The 17,646-nt window shown below is 41.8% G+C and overlaps 1 protein-coding gene across 1 annotated transcript in view; it reads left to right on the forward strand.

Moving 5' to 3' along the window:
- The window catches only part of stet (stem cell tumor), a 246,581-nt gene extending 229,448 nt beyond the window's left edge, over positions 1-17,133 (forward strand). The window contains exons 8-10 of the mRNA XM_018032000.2: positions 5,166-5,278; positions 11,477-11,632; positions 11,812-17,133. Coding sequence (XP_017887489.1) covers positions 5,166-5,278; positions 11,477-11,632; positions 11,812-12,053 — 511 coding nt within the window. The 3' untranslated portion in view covers positions 12,054-17,133. The remainder of the gene's footprint in view (positions 1-5,165; positions 5,279-11,476; positions 11,633-11,811) is intronic.
- The last annotated feature ends 513 nt before the right edge of the window (positions 17,134-17,646 follow it).

Raw genomic sequence — 17,646 nt, forward strand, 5'->3', positions numbered from 1 at the left:
ATATTCTTCCGACGTCTGATTTCTTTTTAAAAAATGCGTTTCTAAAGTGCATAAACTTTTGGGATTGACTGTATAGCCAATACATCCTTAATGATTTCCTCACTATTGTACGAGTTAACTCGAAGTGTTTATGCAAACATGTGAATATCTTTCATGTCGTTTACAGAATTGAATAGAAATATTCATGAAAGTTCACATAGAATAGACAGATACGACGTTTCGAGGCGAATCTAACGTCCGTGAAAATAAAATTAAGAAGCTGAAGAGGCTCTTGTAATTTCTCTGCAATTCAACTTCTACCACTGGAATTATTTCAGTCATACATATAGAAAATAATTGATTCGACAGAACGCGTATTAAAAACAGAATAATTTCTCGAGCGAAAGGGTTGATTACATACAGAACGAACGTCTTCTTGTAATCAGTAGAAAAGGTCTCCCAAGACATTTTCGAAGGACCTTACAAAGAGGACTCGTTAAGATCCGGCGCGAAACGTCTGTTCGTATAATTTAACAATAACGTAAAAAGATAGCGTTTTCTTCGTTATCGAATGTACTATTCTTATCTCCACTCCCCTCTCGATTCTTCTCATCCTCTCTAACTGTTATCGAACGTTTCTCGTTATTAATGCGCGAAGCGTCTTACGATTTTTTATCATCAGCCACGATTCCATGTCGGCTCACGCTTCTGGAATATTTAATACATTAAACATCTCAACCATTTTGTACCATGTTAAAGAAACATTGTCTACCTTCCATCTATTCGCTGTTTCATTAAAAACTTATAGGCAAATATCTCTGACTGTTGATCAATTATTGATTTCAGATTCTACGATTCAGAATGACATGCATAAAGAATAAATCTTTACTTAGATTGCATTTTCTAAATTGGCACGATGAACGCTTTACTTGTAAAAATCCAGATAATGGTCGAACACAAGGGAGTTTAATTAAGGAGTTCTTAAGAATCTGAAGCATTAGAGTACCGAACACTCGTTAAGCGAGAGCTGGCATTTAGTTTCGCGGCACACACGACGGCGGATGACTCCGTGAGAAACGTTGGGGGGCCAAGAAAAATCGAGACAATCGCAGTAATTGCAGGAAGTGAACGCGTGGCCCGCGCTCCGCTGTTGGGATCAGACAATGGTATCGCGTAGTTCGCGAAAAGAAAATAGTGGAACGAACGTTGGCTATCTGGCGTCGAAAGGATGTTTCCGTGCCACGTTCCCTGCGAGCTCCTCCTCTATCTAATACGCGATTTTTAGGAAACATCGATCGAGGTCTTTACGCTTCCTGTCTCTTTAAACATCTTAAACGTTCACTCGAATCAATCTTGAAACTTGAGACAATGCGACACTTGTACGTAATCTAATTGTTTGATAGTAAATAGGAGAGACTCACGAGGGCAGGAATGAAATCCTGAAACATGTATTCGTTTGAATAATGAAAATCTCGTCGGTCTTATCGGACATTATGCATGCCTGACGAGCGAAACCATTATGAGAAACTCGGTTAACGCCTGAATACAAAAATAGGAAGCGTCGAATTTATACAAACTGCTCGATTTTATAATAAACAATTTTCGAACGGAAATTCATTAGCGACTAACTTCGATCAAATTACCAAATAGAAATCAATGTTTTTAAACAGTGAAATTTGCACGCTCGGTCGTGTCTGTCTGCATACCTCGTCGAGTCGAAATATTCGATACGGGAATGCGAATTTATTTGTGTTCAAATATTGCTAAATACTTTTCGCGTTATTTCAAACGATGTACAATGAAACTCACTTTAACATCTTCACGTGCAGTGTTTGATTAAACGCGTGTGTCCGATAAAATATCGCAGTAATGGAAACGAGCTTCAATCCTTTTTCATTTTTCACGTATCAAGATCGTTTTAAATATTTACTGTACAAACGTGATCGCAATTTGTTTTCATTCTTTTTCGAGAAAAATTTTATTGCCGCGCATTTAGAGAAATCAATCGTTTCTCGATTTCATTCAGAAATTTCGCTATTGAACGTGCATCGAATATCAACAATTTTTAAGTGAGAATTTTTTATTAAAATTGAGGTCCGTCGTTGAACGACTGAACAGGCTCTGTCTTCAGACGTGAATTAATTGGCATCGGATTGGCTGCTAGTTAATTATTAAGCTATATGAATCGACGTCGTTTGTCGTTCGCGCGAACTTGCCGATAACACGGGAGGAGACCGCGGCCGTCGAAAAGAGCCGGAGCTACTCGTTATATTAGGAATCGCGAAACGCTGAGACATCAGCCTCGACAAACTCGGCCACGGTTCAACGATAAGTAAGAAGTTTTCGAGGCGTAATTAACTGCTAGCGAGGTAGTTAGAAGAGGGGTGGGACCGGGCCTGATGACATTGCGTCCGTAGAACATTAGAGTCAACTTGCTGAAACTTCACCTTCTTGCCTTTATCACCGTTCCTCGACTCGACGTGCCCAGGCTTCTATTCACATCGGTTTCCTCCGATAATCGTCTCAATTGTACGCCAACGTCTTTAGACAGGATCACCTAATTCTTTTCTGACACGAACTGATGAGTAAACTCAGATATATCTGCAACTGTCGAGTTTAAAATTATACGAAATTATTTATCGATTTAATAATACATATTATTTAATGAAGATGATCTGAAATAATAAATGTACAGAAATTTTTACGCTCTCGATAGAAATAATTTGACATCTAGAATATTTTTAATTTACTGGGCGTAAGACTGTTGGCAGAAATTTTGTGAAAGGCGACGGAGAAGAACGAAGCGAAGAGGGTAATAGTTTCGGTTAATTGGATAGCAATTAGACGAATCCTCTGGCATTGTCTCGCCGGACGGATTACACCGGATCGTCGAATGAAGGATGATCCAGCCGGGTCGAAATTTCTATCTCGCGAATAGGAATGACGGATAGCGGTCCTTTCCTTCCCTCGCAAACGGGATATCCATCCTCTTGTCTTATCGTCTCGGCCTTCCTACTCTACCACTCGGCTTCCGGCCGTCCCCGATAGGAGAACCGAGCACCCTTCCAAGCTCCTTTTTTTGCGTACTCCATTCCGCGAATTGCGTACTTCCAACGAATCGATGCCCACACGTACACGTCACGTATCCTTCTCCCTTTGCATTTGCGAAATTGTTTTGGAACGACGCGACACCCTTCGCTTCGAGGAAAGCTTCCTTACCGCGAGGATTCATCATCGCGAAACGATCAATGCTATCTCTACGTGTTCGCGAGAAATGCATAATTCATCTGCTTAGTTCAGTAGACGTTTGTCAATATAGCAGATCAAGAATTAAAGCGATTATTTCGAAGAGGGTTTTGAGAATTGACCACTGATTTTAAGTACCCACCCCCCGGATTGATCAAGGATCGTGAAATAAAAATGCCAAGATTCGTTTTCATTAATTTATTAATCATTTATTCGTTTTTACAAAGTCATTACTACATTTCCTACGGTGATCAACGTTAGGATTGCTTTTTACAATATATTGACGACGTCGTAAAAAATAGTAATGGGGCGTTAGAGCCCCGGAAAACAGGAGAGGAAAAAAAGATACATTGGTCGGTAGGAAGGTATACCTAGTCTGTCCTATTTCACTCCCGGGCAGGGTATCAGTTAAAAAAAGGAACGAACCCGGTTTCTCTTGTTTCCCATTCGAGTGGAACGCGCGGTTCGTGGAATTTTAACGGGCGGTCGGTTTGACCTAATCGTGCGATGCGATTCGTGTCGGCGTCGGCGGCGGCGGCCGTTTCCAGGCGAACCGTGTTTCCACCGCAAAGCGCAACGCGCAACGCCCGTGAACTTAATCGAGGCGTCTCGACGACGGCTCGATCGCATTCTTCGGTGCGTCAGCCGCATTGCAACTAGCAGAAACGACGCCGCTCGGACCTCGTCGAGGATGCAAATCGTCCGCTTAATGGGCTCACGTTTCCGAACGGCTCTTCTACGCGTTGCTCCGTTGCTGGAATTCCTCCATCGGAGCAGTCTTGTTTCCGCGACGCCGTCTGGGAACTTTCCTTTGGCACCGCGAACGAAAACAACCTGCTTCTTTGCCCCCGATCGATCCCTTCTACTGTTTTAATAGTAGCTGCCTCGCTGGTTAATACCTGTATACATTAATTAATTGTTTTGTTAGTTACTTTATTTTATTCACTGCCAACACTGCCTTCTATAATTCTTTATCAATATAAATTGAGTAGGTCTCCTCATCATTAAATATATTTTAAAAGTAGAATCTTGGAATTGAATATTTTTCATGCTTTGAACATTTTATTTAATTTTGTCCTAATCCTTTTAAATTCTTTATCAACATAAATTGATTAGGTTTTCTCATCAACAAGTATATTTTAAAAATGGGATCTTGAAACTGATCTTTCATGTTTTGAACATTTTTAACATTTTTACTCTTTAGAAGTGTCATATCATGAAACGTGCTCTAATTTCGCGTATATAAATCTGCAATTCTCAGGCCTGAAACCTACGACGATGATCTTGACTTAAAGAAACAGATCTCGCGATGGTCGAGTTGGGGATCGAGGTGGAAGGGACGAATGGATAAAACTGGGCGAAACGAATCAAAACCGAAACGTTATCGCGAAAATTGTTTCCGCGCCGCCGAGCGTAGCAGATAAGCGCGATCATCGTCCACCTCTCCGCGAAAGAAAGTTTCCTCGCGTTCGCCGAGATAAAATTCATAATTGGTTTAATTTCACCGACCGCCGTTGTCGTTACGATAGCCATGCCTCGACGATCCTATCGTTACACGTCTCTTCAACTCTTCCCTTTATCTTTCAACTTGCTCGCGTCAATTTTAGAAAGGCTTCATGAAATATCAAATAACTTTGGAATTTATTTTTAACAGCAGGTCTCACGAGTATGAATTAAAACAAAGGAACAAAGTGAATATCTTATTATCCGAACCGATCACCTCGTACATTTGCCATCTATAAGAGCAGACGCGTGAAAGCTGCGGAATTTCGATTTTAAGTAAAATGTTAGAACGCAGCGGCCGGAATGGGAGAAGTCTGGTGCGACGCGTATCATTTTTTCCTTTAATAAATTTTAATGGTCGGCACCGGCACGCAATCCGGCCATTCATTTGAACAAAAGTGAACCGTGGCTCAGAAATGCATGCGCTCACATTTCAGGTGGCTTCACCTGTTATTTAACCTGGGAGTACAGGTGGTCGTGGGACTTCCCCTGGAAATGGTTCACGGAAGTCTGAGGATTGCGGCGGTCTACATGGCCGGAGTTCTTGCCGGTAAGTAATCGCTATGAATTTCAAATGTTTAAAACTTTACTTGCACGCGTCGCGGGGTACGTACGTATCTCCATTAGTCGTCGTTTCCGAGCCGCCTTGGAAGCTGTACAATACCACGTGTCAATACGGTCGGAAGCTGAAACGAATTAAATATTGACGTTACGTGGTCGTCGGAGTCGTCGTATCAAATAGAATGAAAATCGGCCGATCGTTAAAACAAAGTGTCGCGTACGCGACAGAACGGGAACGAGCGGTGGGAAGCGGGTGACGAGGAGAGCGAAAGAAAATAGACGACTGGGGGAAAAAAAAAAAAAGAAGAGGCATGCCAGACGAAATGAAAGGAAGGCCAGAGAGGCGGGGTGGGGGCGTTATCCGTTGTTAACAAAATGCAATTAAGCGAAAACTCTGTCCAAGTGCATTTAACACGGGCCGAGGCTTGTCGATAGGGGCACGCGCGTGATTATGCGCGGCTCCGGCATTATAACGCCCCGCCGGTAATGCCTACGAACGAATGCCCGCGACAATATTCCTGAATTTAAATCACTCCCCGATTCTCGCTGGCCCGCGTAAACGGCCGGCAGCCCAGCTGCAGCTGCCACGCAGCGACTCTATTTCTTCTCTGTAACACAATTTGTCCCTCTTTCCATTTGCCGTGTTTCGGGATTTTCCACCGTGGAACGTGTTTTACCTCCGCCCCCCGTCGCCGTCCTCCTTGTCGCAACTATCCGGTCGCCACCCCGGCCGCTCTCTATCTCTCTCTCTCTCTCTCTCTCTCTCTCTCTCTCTCTCTTTTTTCCCCTCTTTTTTCATTATTTTCCGTTCGCCACCTAAACCGGGAAACGAGAATGGAAGAAGAGAAACGTATAATTCTAGATTCGTCTCTCTCCAGTTCTGTTTTTGTATGAAAAGCAGCTACCTGTGTATCTCCTTTTATGTCGTAGCAAATTTTTTCAACGAATTTGTAAAAGGCAAAGAATGGACGTTTCAATTGAATTTGGTCACACAATTAGTTACACTTTCGAGCGTGTTCGTTTTCGAATTAAAGGTCGATACATACACGGTCTCCCATCTACCTCTTGTTTTCACGTTTTTGTCACGGTTTTACTCTGCGCTCCTCCATTCCGCTCGACTCCGTTTCCGTTTCCGTCTTTATTTTTCCATATCGGATTTTCGGAAAGTTCGTCCGTTCTGTTTACTCTATACTTTTTACTGCTCCATAGTTTCTCTCTACTCCTCTCTCGATACTCCCATTTTTTTCTTCTTTTTTTTTTACATAGCGCGATGTTATCTTTGTTGGAAGTTTTCAATCAAACGGTAAAACTTGCTATTATCGTCGCAGAATACGTGAAAGATCTGACGATATCAAACGGATAACGAAGACAGGGCGTGTTTTGCTTTTTGAGAACTCGTGCGAGGCTCCTGTTATTTGCTAAGTTAAACGAAACGTTTCCTACGGACTAATCTGATAGTTCCCCTAGTCGGTGTAGCTGGCATCCGCAGAATCGCGCGTATCTGAACGGAGAAGGCGCGGCGGGCTGGCCCGGGTCGCTCATTCGTGTAAATCTAATTGCCATTTGCATAAATTCGATTAGACTCGGATCCCGGGTTATTAGCAGTCATGAAAGTAAAACGTTGCAAAATAGGGCGCATGAATAATAATAAACCGCCGCCGCCGCCCCGAGACGGCGGGAGATTTCGGGATACATCGGGCGACGTAAACGTTGGGACCGCTGTTACGTTGCCGGGATGGTTAGCGGAAACCTAAACTCTTGCCGGTTGGAAATTACCGTGCTGGAGAGGAATGGGACAGAGGGGATTCTGAGCGACTCGCAAAAAGCGTAATTGTCGGAGGAATCACCCGGAGAGAGTCAGGCTTCTTTTGCCAACCTCGTTTTCATGCCTTCATTCTCTTGACCCACGCGAGATTCTGTAGGTTCTCTTTCGTCGTAATATATTCCTAATTTTATGCCCGGTCCTACCAATAAAATTTTGAAAGCGAGATCCGTCCTACGTTGCACTGTGATTTCTAATAAAAATTAACACACTAACAAGGGAGGACAAAATAATTTGTTTGGCATTTTCTTGTAATTATTATTCATTTTCTGTACATTTTGTTTTCTAAAATTGTACGATAAAAATTGTAAAAATTGTTGTGTCGTTTCTTAAATAACTTATTAATTTGAAAAACAAATTATTCTGACCCCGTCTGTAATTTTATTGTCAATAAACTCGCCGTATGAGTATTACTGTATAATTAATTACATTGTTTCGAAGAAAATTGCAATAAATATCGAGCTTACCGTTGAAATACTTACTATAAATAGAAAATTGTCGGCGAACGTTGTAAAAGAAACTCGTCCCGGGATCTCGTTATTGGAAGGTTCGCTTTGTCCCAATAGAAAGTATCGTCGAAGAGCGAGAGGGACGGAACATGTACTCCTCCGTAACGAGGGTAAAGCAGCTTCCCACGGAATTCGTCTTTTTCACGGATAGGGTTCACTCTTTCACCCCGAATGTCCTCCGACCTCGTTCCGTAAGAACCCGAGGTGGCGACGGCTCGTCTGCGGCCACCGCGACGAGATTACTTCGTATGCCTCGCAGTCGCGACGATGTAATGCGATTGTGACCGAGCAACTATACCTTTCCCTTTGCTTTCTTCTCTTACCTGTCCCATTTTTACCGACGACAAATCGCATCAATATACAAAAACTCCTGCGACGCGTTTATAGAAACATCAGTACATTTATTTATTATTTAAATAAAATCAGGTAGAGTTTTGAATGATTGCAGTATTATTTTTTATTAACTACGTGGAAAAGCACGTCTATATTGTCTACTCGGTACCAAGTAATTTATGCAGGAATTTTCAATGAAAGGAGGTCCGAATCAGTTTATATACGCAGAGAGTAGTTGGTAAAAAATTCAAATAAAAACCGGAATAATCTCGTGAACTTTGTACGGAGTCTCGGGCTCGCGTGTTCGTACGATCGTCATCGGTACTCGTGGAATCGCCGGCGCCGCGCCGATTGCGTGACACAGACAATTATATACGACGATATCTGCATGTCGCCGCGAGATCGTTCCTCGTACGTAGCGTACACGCGTGCGATGCATTTTGCATGCGAAACGAGCAGACGACGATACCCCGTAGACGTAGACGGCCGCCTGTCTCGTCGCCCTCCCTTTCCTTGAAACCCTTCAGCGCCGTCACTCGCTTTCAAGCTTCCCTTTGCGTCAACCGCTTAAACGAGGAAAAAATTCTCTTCCCGTTTGATACCGACAAGTCGATAAATATAAATTAAATCATTGTTACGGACCGATTAATTACACGATATTAAGTGAGAATGGATATAAAGTCGATTCTTGGTAATGCAGCTTGTAAAAATACTTTGTTAACCAGTGAATTTTTTTATATGTTTTATTAAAACAATTTTGTGAAATTCACCAATTAACTATATAAGTACAGGACTTTGACAGTCATATGTTTCGAATTAATCCTGTTTTAATAAACGAGCCTTCATTGTAAAATGGTGCAGGTGGGTCGGCTGTGAAATAAAACAGTAGAGAAAGGCAGGAGAGTCGGGGTAAAAATCGATCAGGTAATAAAATTAATTCCGCGGTAAATTTCTTTCGAGCTTAATTAGACGCGTTCCCGTGGAATTTTCATTGGCGTTTAAAATATATCGTCCCCGTGCAGGCGACCTCCGCTCGTTCCCACCGCCGACTTCGGATTTCCATTACCTTATTTACCCCTCACCGCTCACCAGGTATCCCATTTACGAATGCGTCTCCCACGTTCACCTATTTTCTAGGAAATACGAGACACGTCGGCTGTCTCCTCGATTGGTCAACTGGAGTCGATAAATCGTTCTACCACAGACTCACCGTATAATTATAAATAAAGTCGCTACGTATGAACCGATCGGTTTAATGAAAGAGGACTGTGCAATTTATTTCTAATTTGTCGTCGCCTCGAAACGTCGTGTTAATTACTTAATTGTGTGAGCGAAGAAAAAACGATGGGGTGCCAGCGTATTAACGAGCACTGAAACGGATCGTGCGGGGTGTTATTAATCGGCAGCACTTTATCACGGTATCAAAATTCAGGGAGGGCCGTTATCATTAATCAGCGGACAGTTAACACTGCTAATAATGATAAAATAGTAAATACGGTGGGTAGTAACAACGGTTTCGTTCTAATTTACGGCGCGTTATCGTGCTACATACATCTGAATATAGATAACTCTATTAAAATTAAGTTCTCGTAACCAGGACGATGGACCGGTCCCGCGAGATCCCCGTTGCTGAAGTTGGTCAACCCGAAATTACCCTACGGAAAATACAAATTTATCTCGGTTACAAAAAAAGAAATACGATTGTTGTTATGGTTATAAAAATTTCAAGCCACTGAAGACTTTTAATTTCATTCGAATCAGTTCATGGTAACATGGATGTTTTGAAGTATTCCATGAGCTCTCGTTCTCAGTTTGGGAAGGGAAGATGATTGATGCTCGAAGATGGAACGACATGTTATTTAGGAAATCAATCAAATCTGTGTCTATCTTGTTCTCGTGTCCTCGGGCTTAAGATCGCATTATTATTAACAGACTTTTATAATACATTTTCACGGCTTCTTTTACTATTTTCCCTCGCAATAATAGTCCTTGAAACTGGAACACGTGCAACAGGTGCAACGTATCAACTACGAGCGGCGCGACCGATAGCAAAAGAAAGAAAAAAAAAAAAAGCTATAAAGAGCGCGGATACTTGCGTCCGCCCTATGGGGACGACGCAGCGCACGGGACGCATCGTTTGACGGTTTTTATTACCGACTCCTAGCCGATAGAATAGGGAAATCGATGAAAACTGCGCGGCGCGAAGCGGCGACGACGGCGGCTCGGCAAATAGTTGAATTATTTGTAATTCCGCTGGAATTGGCAATTCGTAAAAATGGTTTATAATCGAATCGAATTTCGCACGTATTCCGATAAAACGAATTTTCCAGTTATAATCCTTTTTCATTTGAACTACAATGAAGAAACTTCGAAACAGCTCAAACGAGTGATCAAATAATTTATGCTTGTTAAAAGTTAGTTTACAGTTCGTTTGAATAATTTCAATTTCATATCATTTATATCGTTAATTATGAAGGAAGTAAGGGAATTATACATGTAATAGAATTAGTCGGCAACTGAAATTTAATACACTGATGGATAAAGCGTTTAAAAAAAGATATCTAAGATTACCTGAGAAAGAAGTTTTATTGTAGAGAAAAAGCAGACCGCTGTAATCACATAATTTAATTAACGTCGTTAATTTCTCATAAAACGCAATGTAAAATATGTTCAAATCTTTAATAACATTTTTCGTACTCTAAGTCTCTAAAAACATGTAACTACGTGTTTTTAAAGGATCTAACTAGCATTATACTAAATTTGAACGAAACTGTTAATTCTATAATCGACAGAATTCCCTCGAGCACTAGAAATTTTCACCTAGCAAAATTGTATGCTTGTAACTTAGCAATTACTGGTTTCCCAACTAGAATTCCCAGGAGTTTCTAATACTTTCGAATCCTGTTGCACGTATTCTACAATACACTGTCAACTTGTATACTATTAGTTGATTCATTATCTGCGGGTACGTAATAATTTGGTTAATGCAGCTAGCAACCGGTTCGGTGTCAAGTGACCAACGTTTCCTTGCTGGCGCAGAAACACATTTCCGACTTGTAACCGGAGGTAACTCCGCGCAGATAGTTTACAAGGTTTACGGTGGCGAACGCCATTAGCTTATGATACTCGCGGAAGGATACGGGTCACTCTGTAATTAGCCACGTGCACCTCCAAGTTGATTCCAAGCGCAACACTCGAAATTAACAATGTGCTAAATAGTTTCATTTAATATAAAAGCGTTTTTCCCGATCTAACGTAAGATGAGAGCTTCTGTGGAATCACTAAGAGGAAAGGATTATTCAATCTCGCTAATGTATTATAGATAACAAAGAGTTTTATGAAGGCGAAGGAGAATTAATTATTAGAACGACTGGAAGTGAATCTGCTAAGCCAAGTCCACGTCCGACCAGTGCAACTTCGTACTACTGATTTTAGAATGACGTTCTCTTCGCACGTTTGATATATTAGAAAATTTATTTTAGTTTGATCGGATCGATGAAGTGGAATTTTCTTCTGTTTACAGGTTCCTTGGGTACGTCTGTGTTCGATACGGACGTCTATCTCGTTGGGGCCAGCGGAGGCGTATACGCCCTTCTTGCGGCACACTTAGCCAACGTCCTCCTTAATTACAACAACATGGAGTTCGGCATAGTACGGTTGATAGGCATCTTCGTAATCGGTACGATCTCTCCTTAAATTCATAGAAAATAAATTCATCCACTTCCCGTATCAGTTTTCATCACTTTTTTAATTACGAAAATAAATCGAAGCTGCACCATTTCGATCACGAGTCATGCTAAGACATAATAAATAGATACGAGAATTTAACTGACCAGTGAAAATTGTTTTTATTTTCAGCGAGCGCAGACGTGGGTTTCGCGATCTACGACAGGTACGCGGCCGAGCAGATGGGCCCGCCGGTCTCGTACGTGGCACACTTGACCGGCGCCTTGGCGGGCCTGACGATCGGCCTCCTGGTGCTGAAGAACTTCGAGCAACGCCTCCACGAGCAGCTGCTCTGGTGGGTGGCACTCGGCGTCTACGCCGCGTGCACGATCTTCGCGGTCATGTACAATCTGATGCACCCAGACTATCCCTGACGTGAGGTCAGCTTCGCGTACGGCCAACCGCGGAACACGTAACGCGAAGCTGACTAACGTCGAATCGAAAAGAAGACGAGCAGGAGGAGGAAGAGGCGAATAAAGAAACGGAAAAGAAGACGAAAGCGCGGGTGGAGTTCGCCGGAGGACGAGGAGCGGATCTGCTTGCGGGTTTCGGAACGAGATTGAGAATCGAAGCCCCTGTTTCCGGCACCACGGTGGTTACGTTGCGAGAAGATATTGAGATATTTTTGTCGAATGAGAACGTGGAACGTTGCGGTCTGATCGATCGAAAACGGACAGTCGACATATGAGCGAAACGCGAGAAGGAGACGGTGATTGTTTTCCTCGAATAAATATGATATTACGACTGGAAAACTTGAAGAAGAGTTTGATTGACTGAGGAAGAGGCAAAAGTGACGCAACGTCGGATAACTTGTAAACGAATTAATATTAAAGAAAGATATTTAATAGTCGTAACAGAAAGAACAGAGAAAACTAATTTTCTAGTTGCTGGCTCTCGCATAAAATAGGATACCTGGGAGTTGATTAAAATTCGATGGAAGACGAAGAATCGATATTTCAGCTATTTTCGTGAAACGTAGTCACCGATACAAAGTAAACGAGAAGTAGACGTCCCATGACGCGTGATAATACTCTCTTTCAGTATTTCATCGACAGAGTATTACTACTGGGAATTATATGTATAATTTTTCGAAAAGGATCTGGGGAGTAGGAGAATTTCAAATAACAAAAATAGCACAAGAATAAATGGACAAGACGAAGGTTCAGTCGCATCGGAAGAATAAATTTCATTCTCACGTCGATTCCTTGCATTTTCCTCGCGTTTTAACGTAACAAGATCATTCTCGGACAAAAGAGCAAAGTCAAAGGAAGCGAAAGCCAAAAAGAAGAGATCCTGATCCTAGCTGGCCAGCGCGCGCTAACATTTTTCTACTTTTCCCGGTGAGAAACCAAAGATTCGAGATACCTTGGGGAATCGATTTTCGGGACCCAAACGTCGTACGATGCACGAGGATCGAGGAACGCGCGCGGGCACCGAAGGTCGTCGAGCAACGGTGACGAAGAGAGAAGAAACGCTGTAAGAAACCACGAGGCGGGACGCGTTTCTCTCACTCCCGGTCTCGTGCGTTTTTCAGACGCAAGTAAACCAAAGAGTCTCACCGAACCTCCTGCTTTGTCCCTTTCAATTTCATCCTCCGAACGGACGACACGACGCGGCCGAGGGGACGGAAATAGAGGCAAGATGTTCCGGAAATCCTTCGCGGTGTCGGGGAAACAGGATGTCCAGATACATCACATTACACGGGGATCGATCGATCCCTGTTTCCCTGGTCAGAAGAACAGTTTCGCCGTAGAGAACCGAAGAAGAATGATCGTTCGCAAATTCCGTCGAACCGACGGAGAGAGCTGCTGTAGGAAATCGAGCGGGATGTCGCGCAGATCTCGAGGAGATTGAAGGATCGAACATCTGCTGCTAGCGATTCTCCGTCGCACTGATTTGCCTCCATTTTTTTAAGAAAGATTTATATTAAAAATTGTACGATTGCCCGTCCGTCTCAAGATTGAATAACGAGATTTTGTTACGTTCGAATCCCTCGACAATCGAATTTCACCAAATACATTTCCGCTACTTCGTATTATTTCACCACGGGTATAGAATACAATCTTCGATGAGAGGTTCCCGTTTAAATTACTAAAGAATAATATTAATGGAAAGAGATAATCGATGAAGAATCGTTGAACAAGAGTCGGTCACAATGAGACATTAATGAAAGTAACTATGTCAATAAGACTATCGTTGAAGGTACAGCCATCGGTGGAGTATTTGACGATCGGACGGGCAAGATTATTTAATGAAATCCTTAAAGCGATGAGAAATGGCTTTCGAGCAGTGAAGCGAGAAAGGTGATCCGCGCGCGAGTTACCTCTGATCGTTTTCAGGGCATTCGCCTAATTGCCACACTATACGCAATGGTTGTAAGTTTCACAGCTTTTCTTTTGTAATCGTCGATCGTCGCGCGAATCGCGCCCTAATGTATACCACTGTAAATAATTCTGTACATAAAATCATGGCGCGTGTGTCAGTGTGTGCTCGTGAAGACTGTGCGAAGATAATATTATGTAAAGTGAGAAAAGCGCGTGGCCGTGCGGTCTAGTCTAACAGGTAATCACGGGAATGCTTGAATACTCGTATAAGAGAGAAGATAAAGGTAGAGAGAAACGAGACAAAAGTATTTTACATTCGCAGTGTATCGCTGAATTATTTTCTCTCTAGAACGCGGTTGTTCTGTGTGTTCTCGATCCCTGTTCCCCTTATCTCGGTACAGCGATAGGACACAGTTTGTCCCGGCAAAATCCTAGGTAATTGGCTTAATTATTTAAGTAATTGGGTTCGTCGCGAGAAGGCTCCTTCTATTTAATGGTATTGCGAAAGGGTCGGTGATATTGACCTCCTCAGATCCATTCTGTTCGTCGATCTAAAGATCTCAATGAATCCCAACAAAAGAAATTAAATAACACTCGATATCTATGAACGTCATTGATCTGCGATTAGAGTAAGACAGTCTTTCTCCATAGATTCTCAGTTATTTCTTACTGCCAAGAGTAGAGATTAGTAAATCATGATTTATGTTCGGAGAATAGGTTTCATTTCTCACGCGGTGAGTTTGTTGAAAATCTTCGGAGCGAGTAACAAATTATTTCTCTCCTTTGATTTTGCGAGAGGAAGGAAGGGAGGAGGGGGAGGAAATTCTTACCAAAAAGCCGATGGCGAAAAGGCGAACGAGTTCAAACCGAGAGTGATTAACGATGCTAGTCAATTAGTAGGGGCTGAAGGCAGCTACGGCGTTAAGACATTGCGAAGGAAGAAATTTTTTTTTGTTCCGAGGGGCGAGAAGTGACTCGTAACTTAAATTCGTATGAGAACACGATCTTTGTTTGTCGACGATTGCCATCGTCGTTGCGTGATTCATGATGAATCTCTAAATTACTTTAGTGGTGAATTTCACCAAAAACATGTATTAATACTCATACGTGGCTGAGACTTGCAGCGACTGTCACAAACTTCCTTCTGGAATCTCACTTAACGTATCAGTTTATTGGTTCTTTTGTATCACTTTAGTAATTAACGAGACTTGTATAATTTAGCAATTTTTCAATCGGGAGCCCAATCCATACATATTTATTTAAGAAAGAGCGCCACGCCTTTGGTACGCGTTAATTAAAAGCGATTAAAACAGTCAGACTGTTAGATGCGACGAACTTTAATTCACAGCGTGATTAAACGAGATCCAATACGAATTACATTCGTTCAGTTCTTCGCGCGAACTAGAAGCGATATGTAAAGACGTGTTCAAGCTTACAGTATCGGCGACAGCAATTGCTGGATTTAATCGTTTCTCTCTCGAGATTACAGGATATGTACCTAAAAAGGGAGAACTTCGACGAGTACATTTTATTATATTTTGCACCTCTTATTTATTTATTTATTTAATTTATTAACCGACAACCGTGCGAAACGAACGCTCGAACGGGTGCTTTGAAATCGTTCTATGAAACTCGATGTGAATCTGATCCTATTACGATACAATCAATCCTTAAGCTGTTTACCCAGACTATACGACATTGTTATAAAGATTTCATAGTTTACTGGTTTTTCGATTCCATTCTGAGGACGATTTCTGTGATTATAGAAGAGGCATCGACGAAAACGTAGGACGATTTCAAGGTAACCCGATGAGGAACAATTTGGCTCGATATCGATAGAATTCGCGTTCTCGCCAGCAGGGATCCGTTTTCATCGGGTTCTCGACATTTCAGCGGCTTCGAAATTCGCGTAGCTCGCAATTCTCGTGGCAGTGGCACCCCGCGCCCAGCGAGACCACACATATAGGTGTACAATGGACGTATTAATTCTTGTTTAATTCCTATTATACAGCGGGTGGGCATTGTTTGCCTGGAATTCTGCTTTTAATTGACGCAGTTCCACCACTACCGTTCGAGTGTCTGTTTCTGAATAGCGAAGAGATAACGCGCGTTCGCGTGATCGTCGGGACACGAATATTCATTCGAACTGTCCGTGATAATGTATCAGACATCGCCCCTAAGAATTCGCGTGTCTCCGTACCACTGAGAAACGTGACCAGATCAAATTCAGTTAATACCAATTTAAATTCATGTTAATATCAGTTTATCAGATTTCATCTTTTCCGTTCCTGCAATTCCACGCGAACTAGCTTTATCTCTGTGCATTGAAATATTTAAACGTTCATCGCTCGATACTATTTTGTAACATCGAGGGATGCAACTCTCACGTAGTGTACCTATTGTTTTTTTGGCTAATTCGTCTAGTCGGAGGAACGGTTCTCGTCAAATTGTTCACACTAATCCCTCCCCTTGTCCATAAAATTGTTTAACAAGTTCGTCCGAGAGATTTGCCCGTCGTATTAATGTTTGCGGGCGCAGACGTAGAGCAAAGGGATTCGAGCGAGTGAAAAGCAGGCCCGATGTAATTTTCATAACACCACATCCTTTCTTTCGTTATTTATTTATTTATAGATACCATTGATATACGAACACACGCGTGTACGTGCGGTCAGTCATGAGACAAACATTCACAAAGCCAAAGAGGCGGAGCTAGTAAAAAAAGAGAGAAAGGAACGCGTGAAAGATATCTTTCCGTGCGATTGTAACTGATATTATCGTTACTGTAGTTGTTACTTATTATTATTATATTATTAATATATTATTATTATTATTATTAATTATTATCAGCGATTCATTCTTATTGTTCTCATCGTTCGATGGACCTCGCAAGTCTTGTTCTCGTCGAATGTGTTTGTTGGTCGGCTCGTCTCGTCGCAGTTCATTTGTTTGTATCACCGTACCTACTATACCTATGTAAGATTTATCGTGGTTGGATTCGTCATGCTACGAATCCAATTCTAAATGAAAGACAAAGAATTTTTTGTAAATTGTATAAAAAAAAACAAGTAGCAAAAGTTGTAAGAGGAACGCGAGAAGTAATGCGGAAAATAAAATTTTTGTGAACAACCAACAGTGCTCTCCTTTCACCCTCGAGGATTCCAGCAACCCCTCCGATAATTTCGTATTAACAGACGATTAATAATATAAAACGAAATAGTTTCATGGTCTTTTTTGAAATACTTATAGCTTTTAATTCATAAGCCGATAAATTAAGGCTTGGAAACTTACAATCGATTTTTAAATGGTTTCATTCTATTCTAAAGTTTAATAATTACAAACGATGCTACAAGGAAAGATTTCTAAATGAACCCTCTTAGCTTCGAAGCGGTAACCCGAAACATGACTTAAAAAAAAAACGCGATCATTTACGTCAGATAAATATATTTGTTCTTATGTATATACAAATTGTTCTACAATAATATAGAGGAACAATATACTCGTTCGAATAATGACTTTTAGTTAATCTATTCTCATGTATCACGAATCATTGCGAGTTTGGTTAAGGCCGCCTTTCGAAATTCTTGCTCTCTAGTTGTATATATTTACTACCCCTACACAATTCTATACAATATACTGATCTGTG

The sequence above is a fragment of the Ceratina calcarata genome, unplaced genomic scaffold (genome assembly GCF_001652005.2).
Source record: "Ceratina calcarata isolate Rehan_Ccalc_2016 unplaced genomic scaffold, ASM165200v1 scaffold568.2, whole genome shotgun sequence".
Taxonomy (NCBI): Eukaryota; Metazoa; Arthropoda; class Insecta; order Hymenoptera; family Apidae; genus Ceratina; species Ceratina calcarata.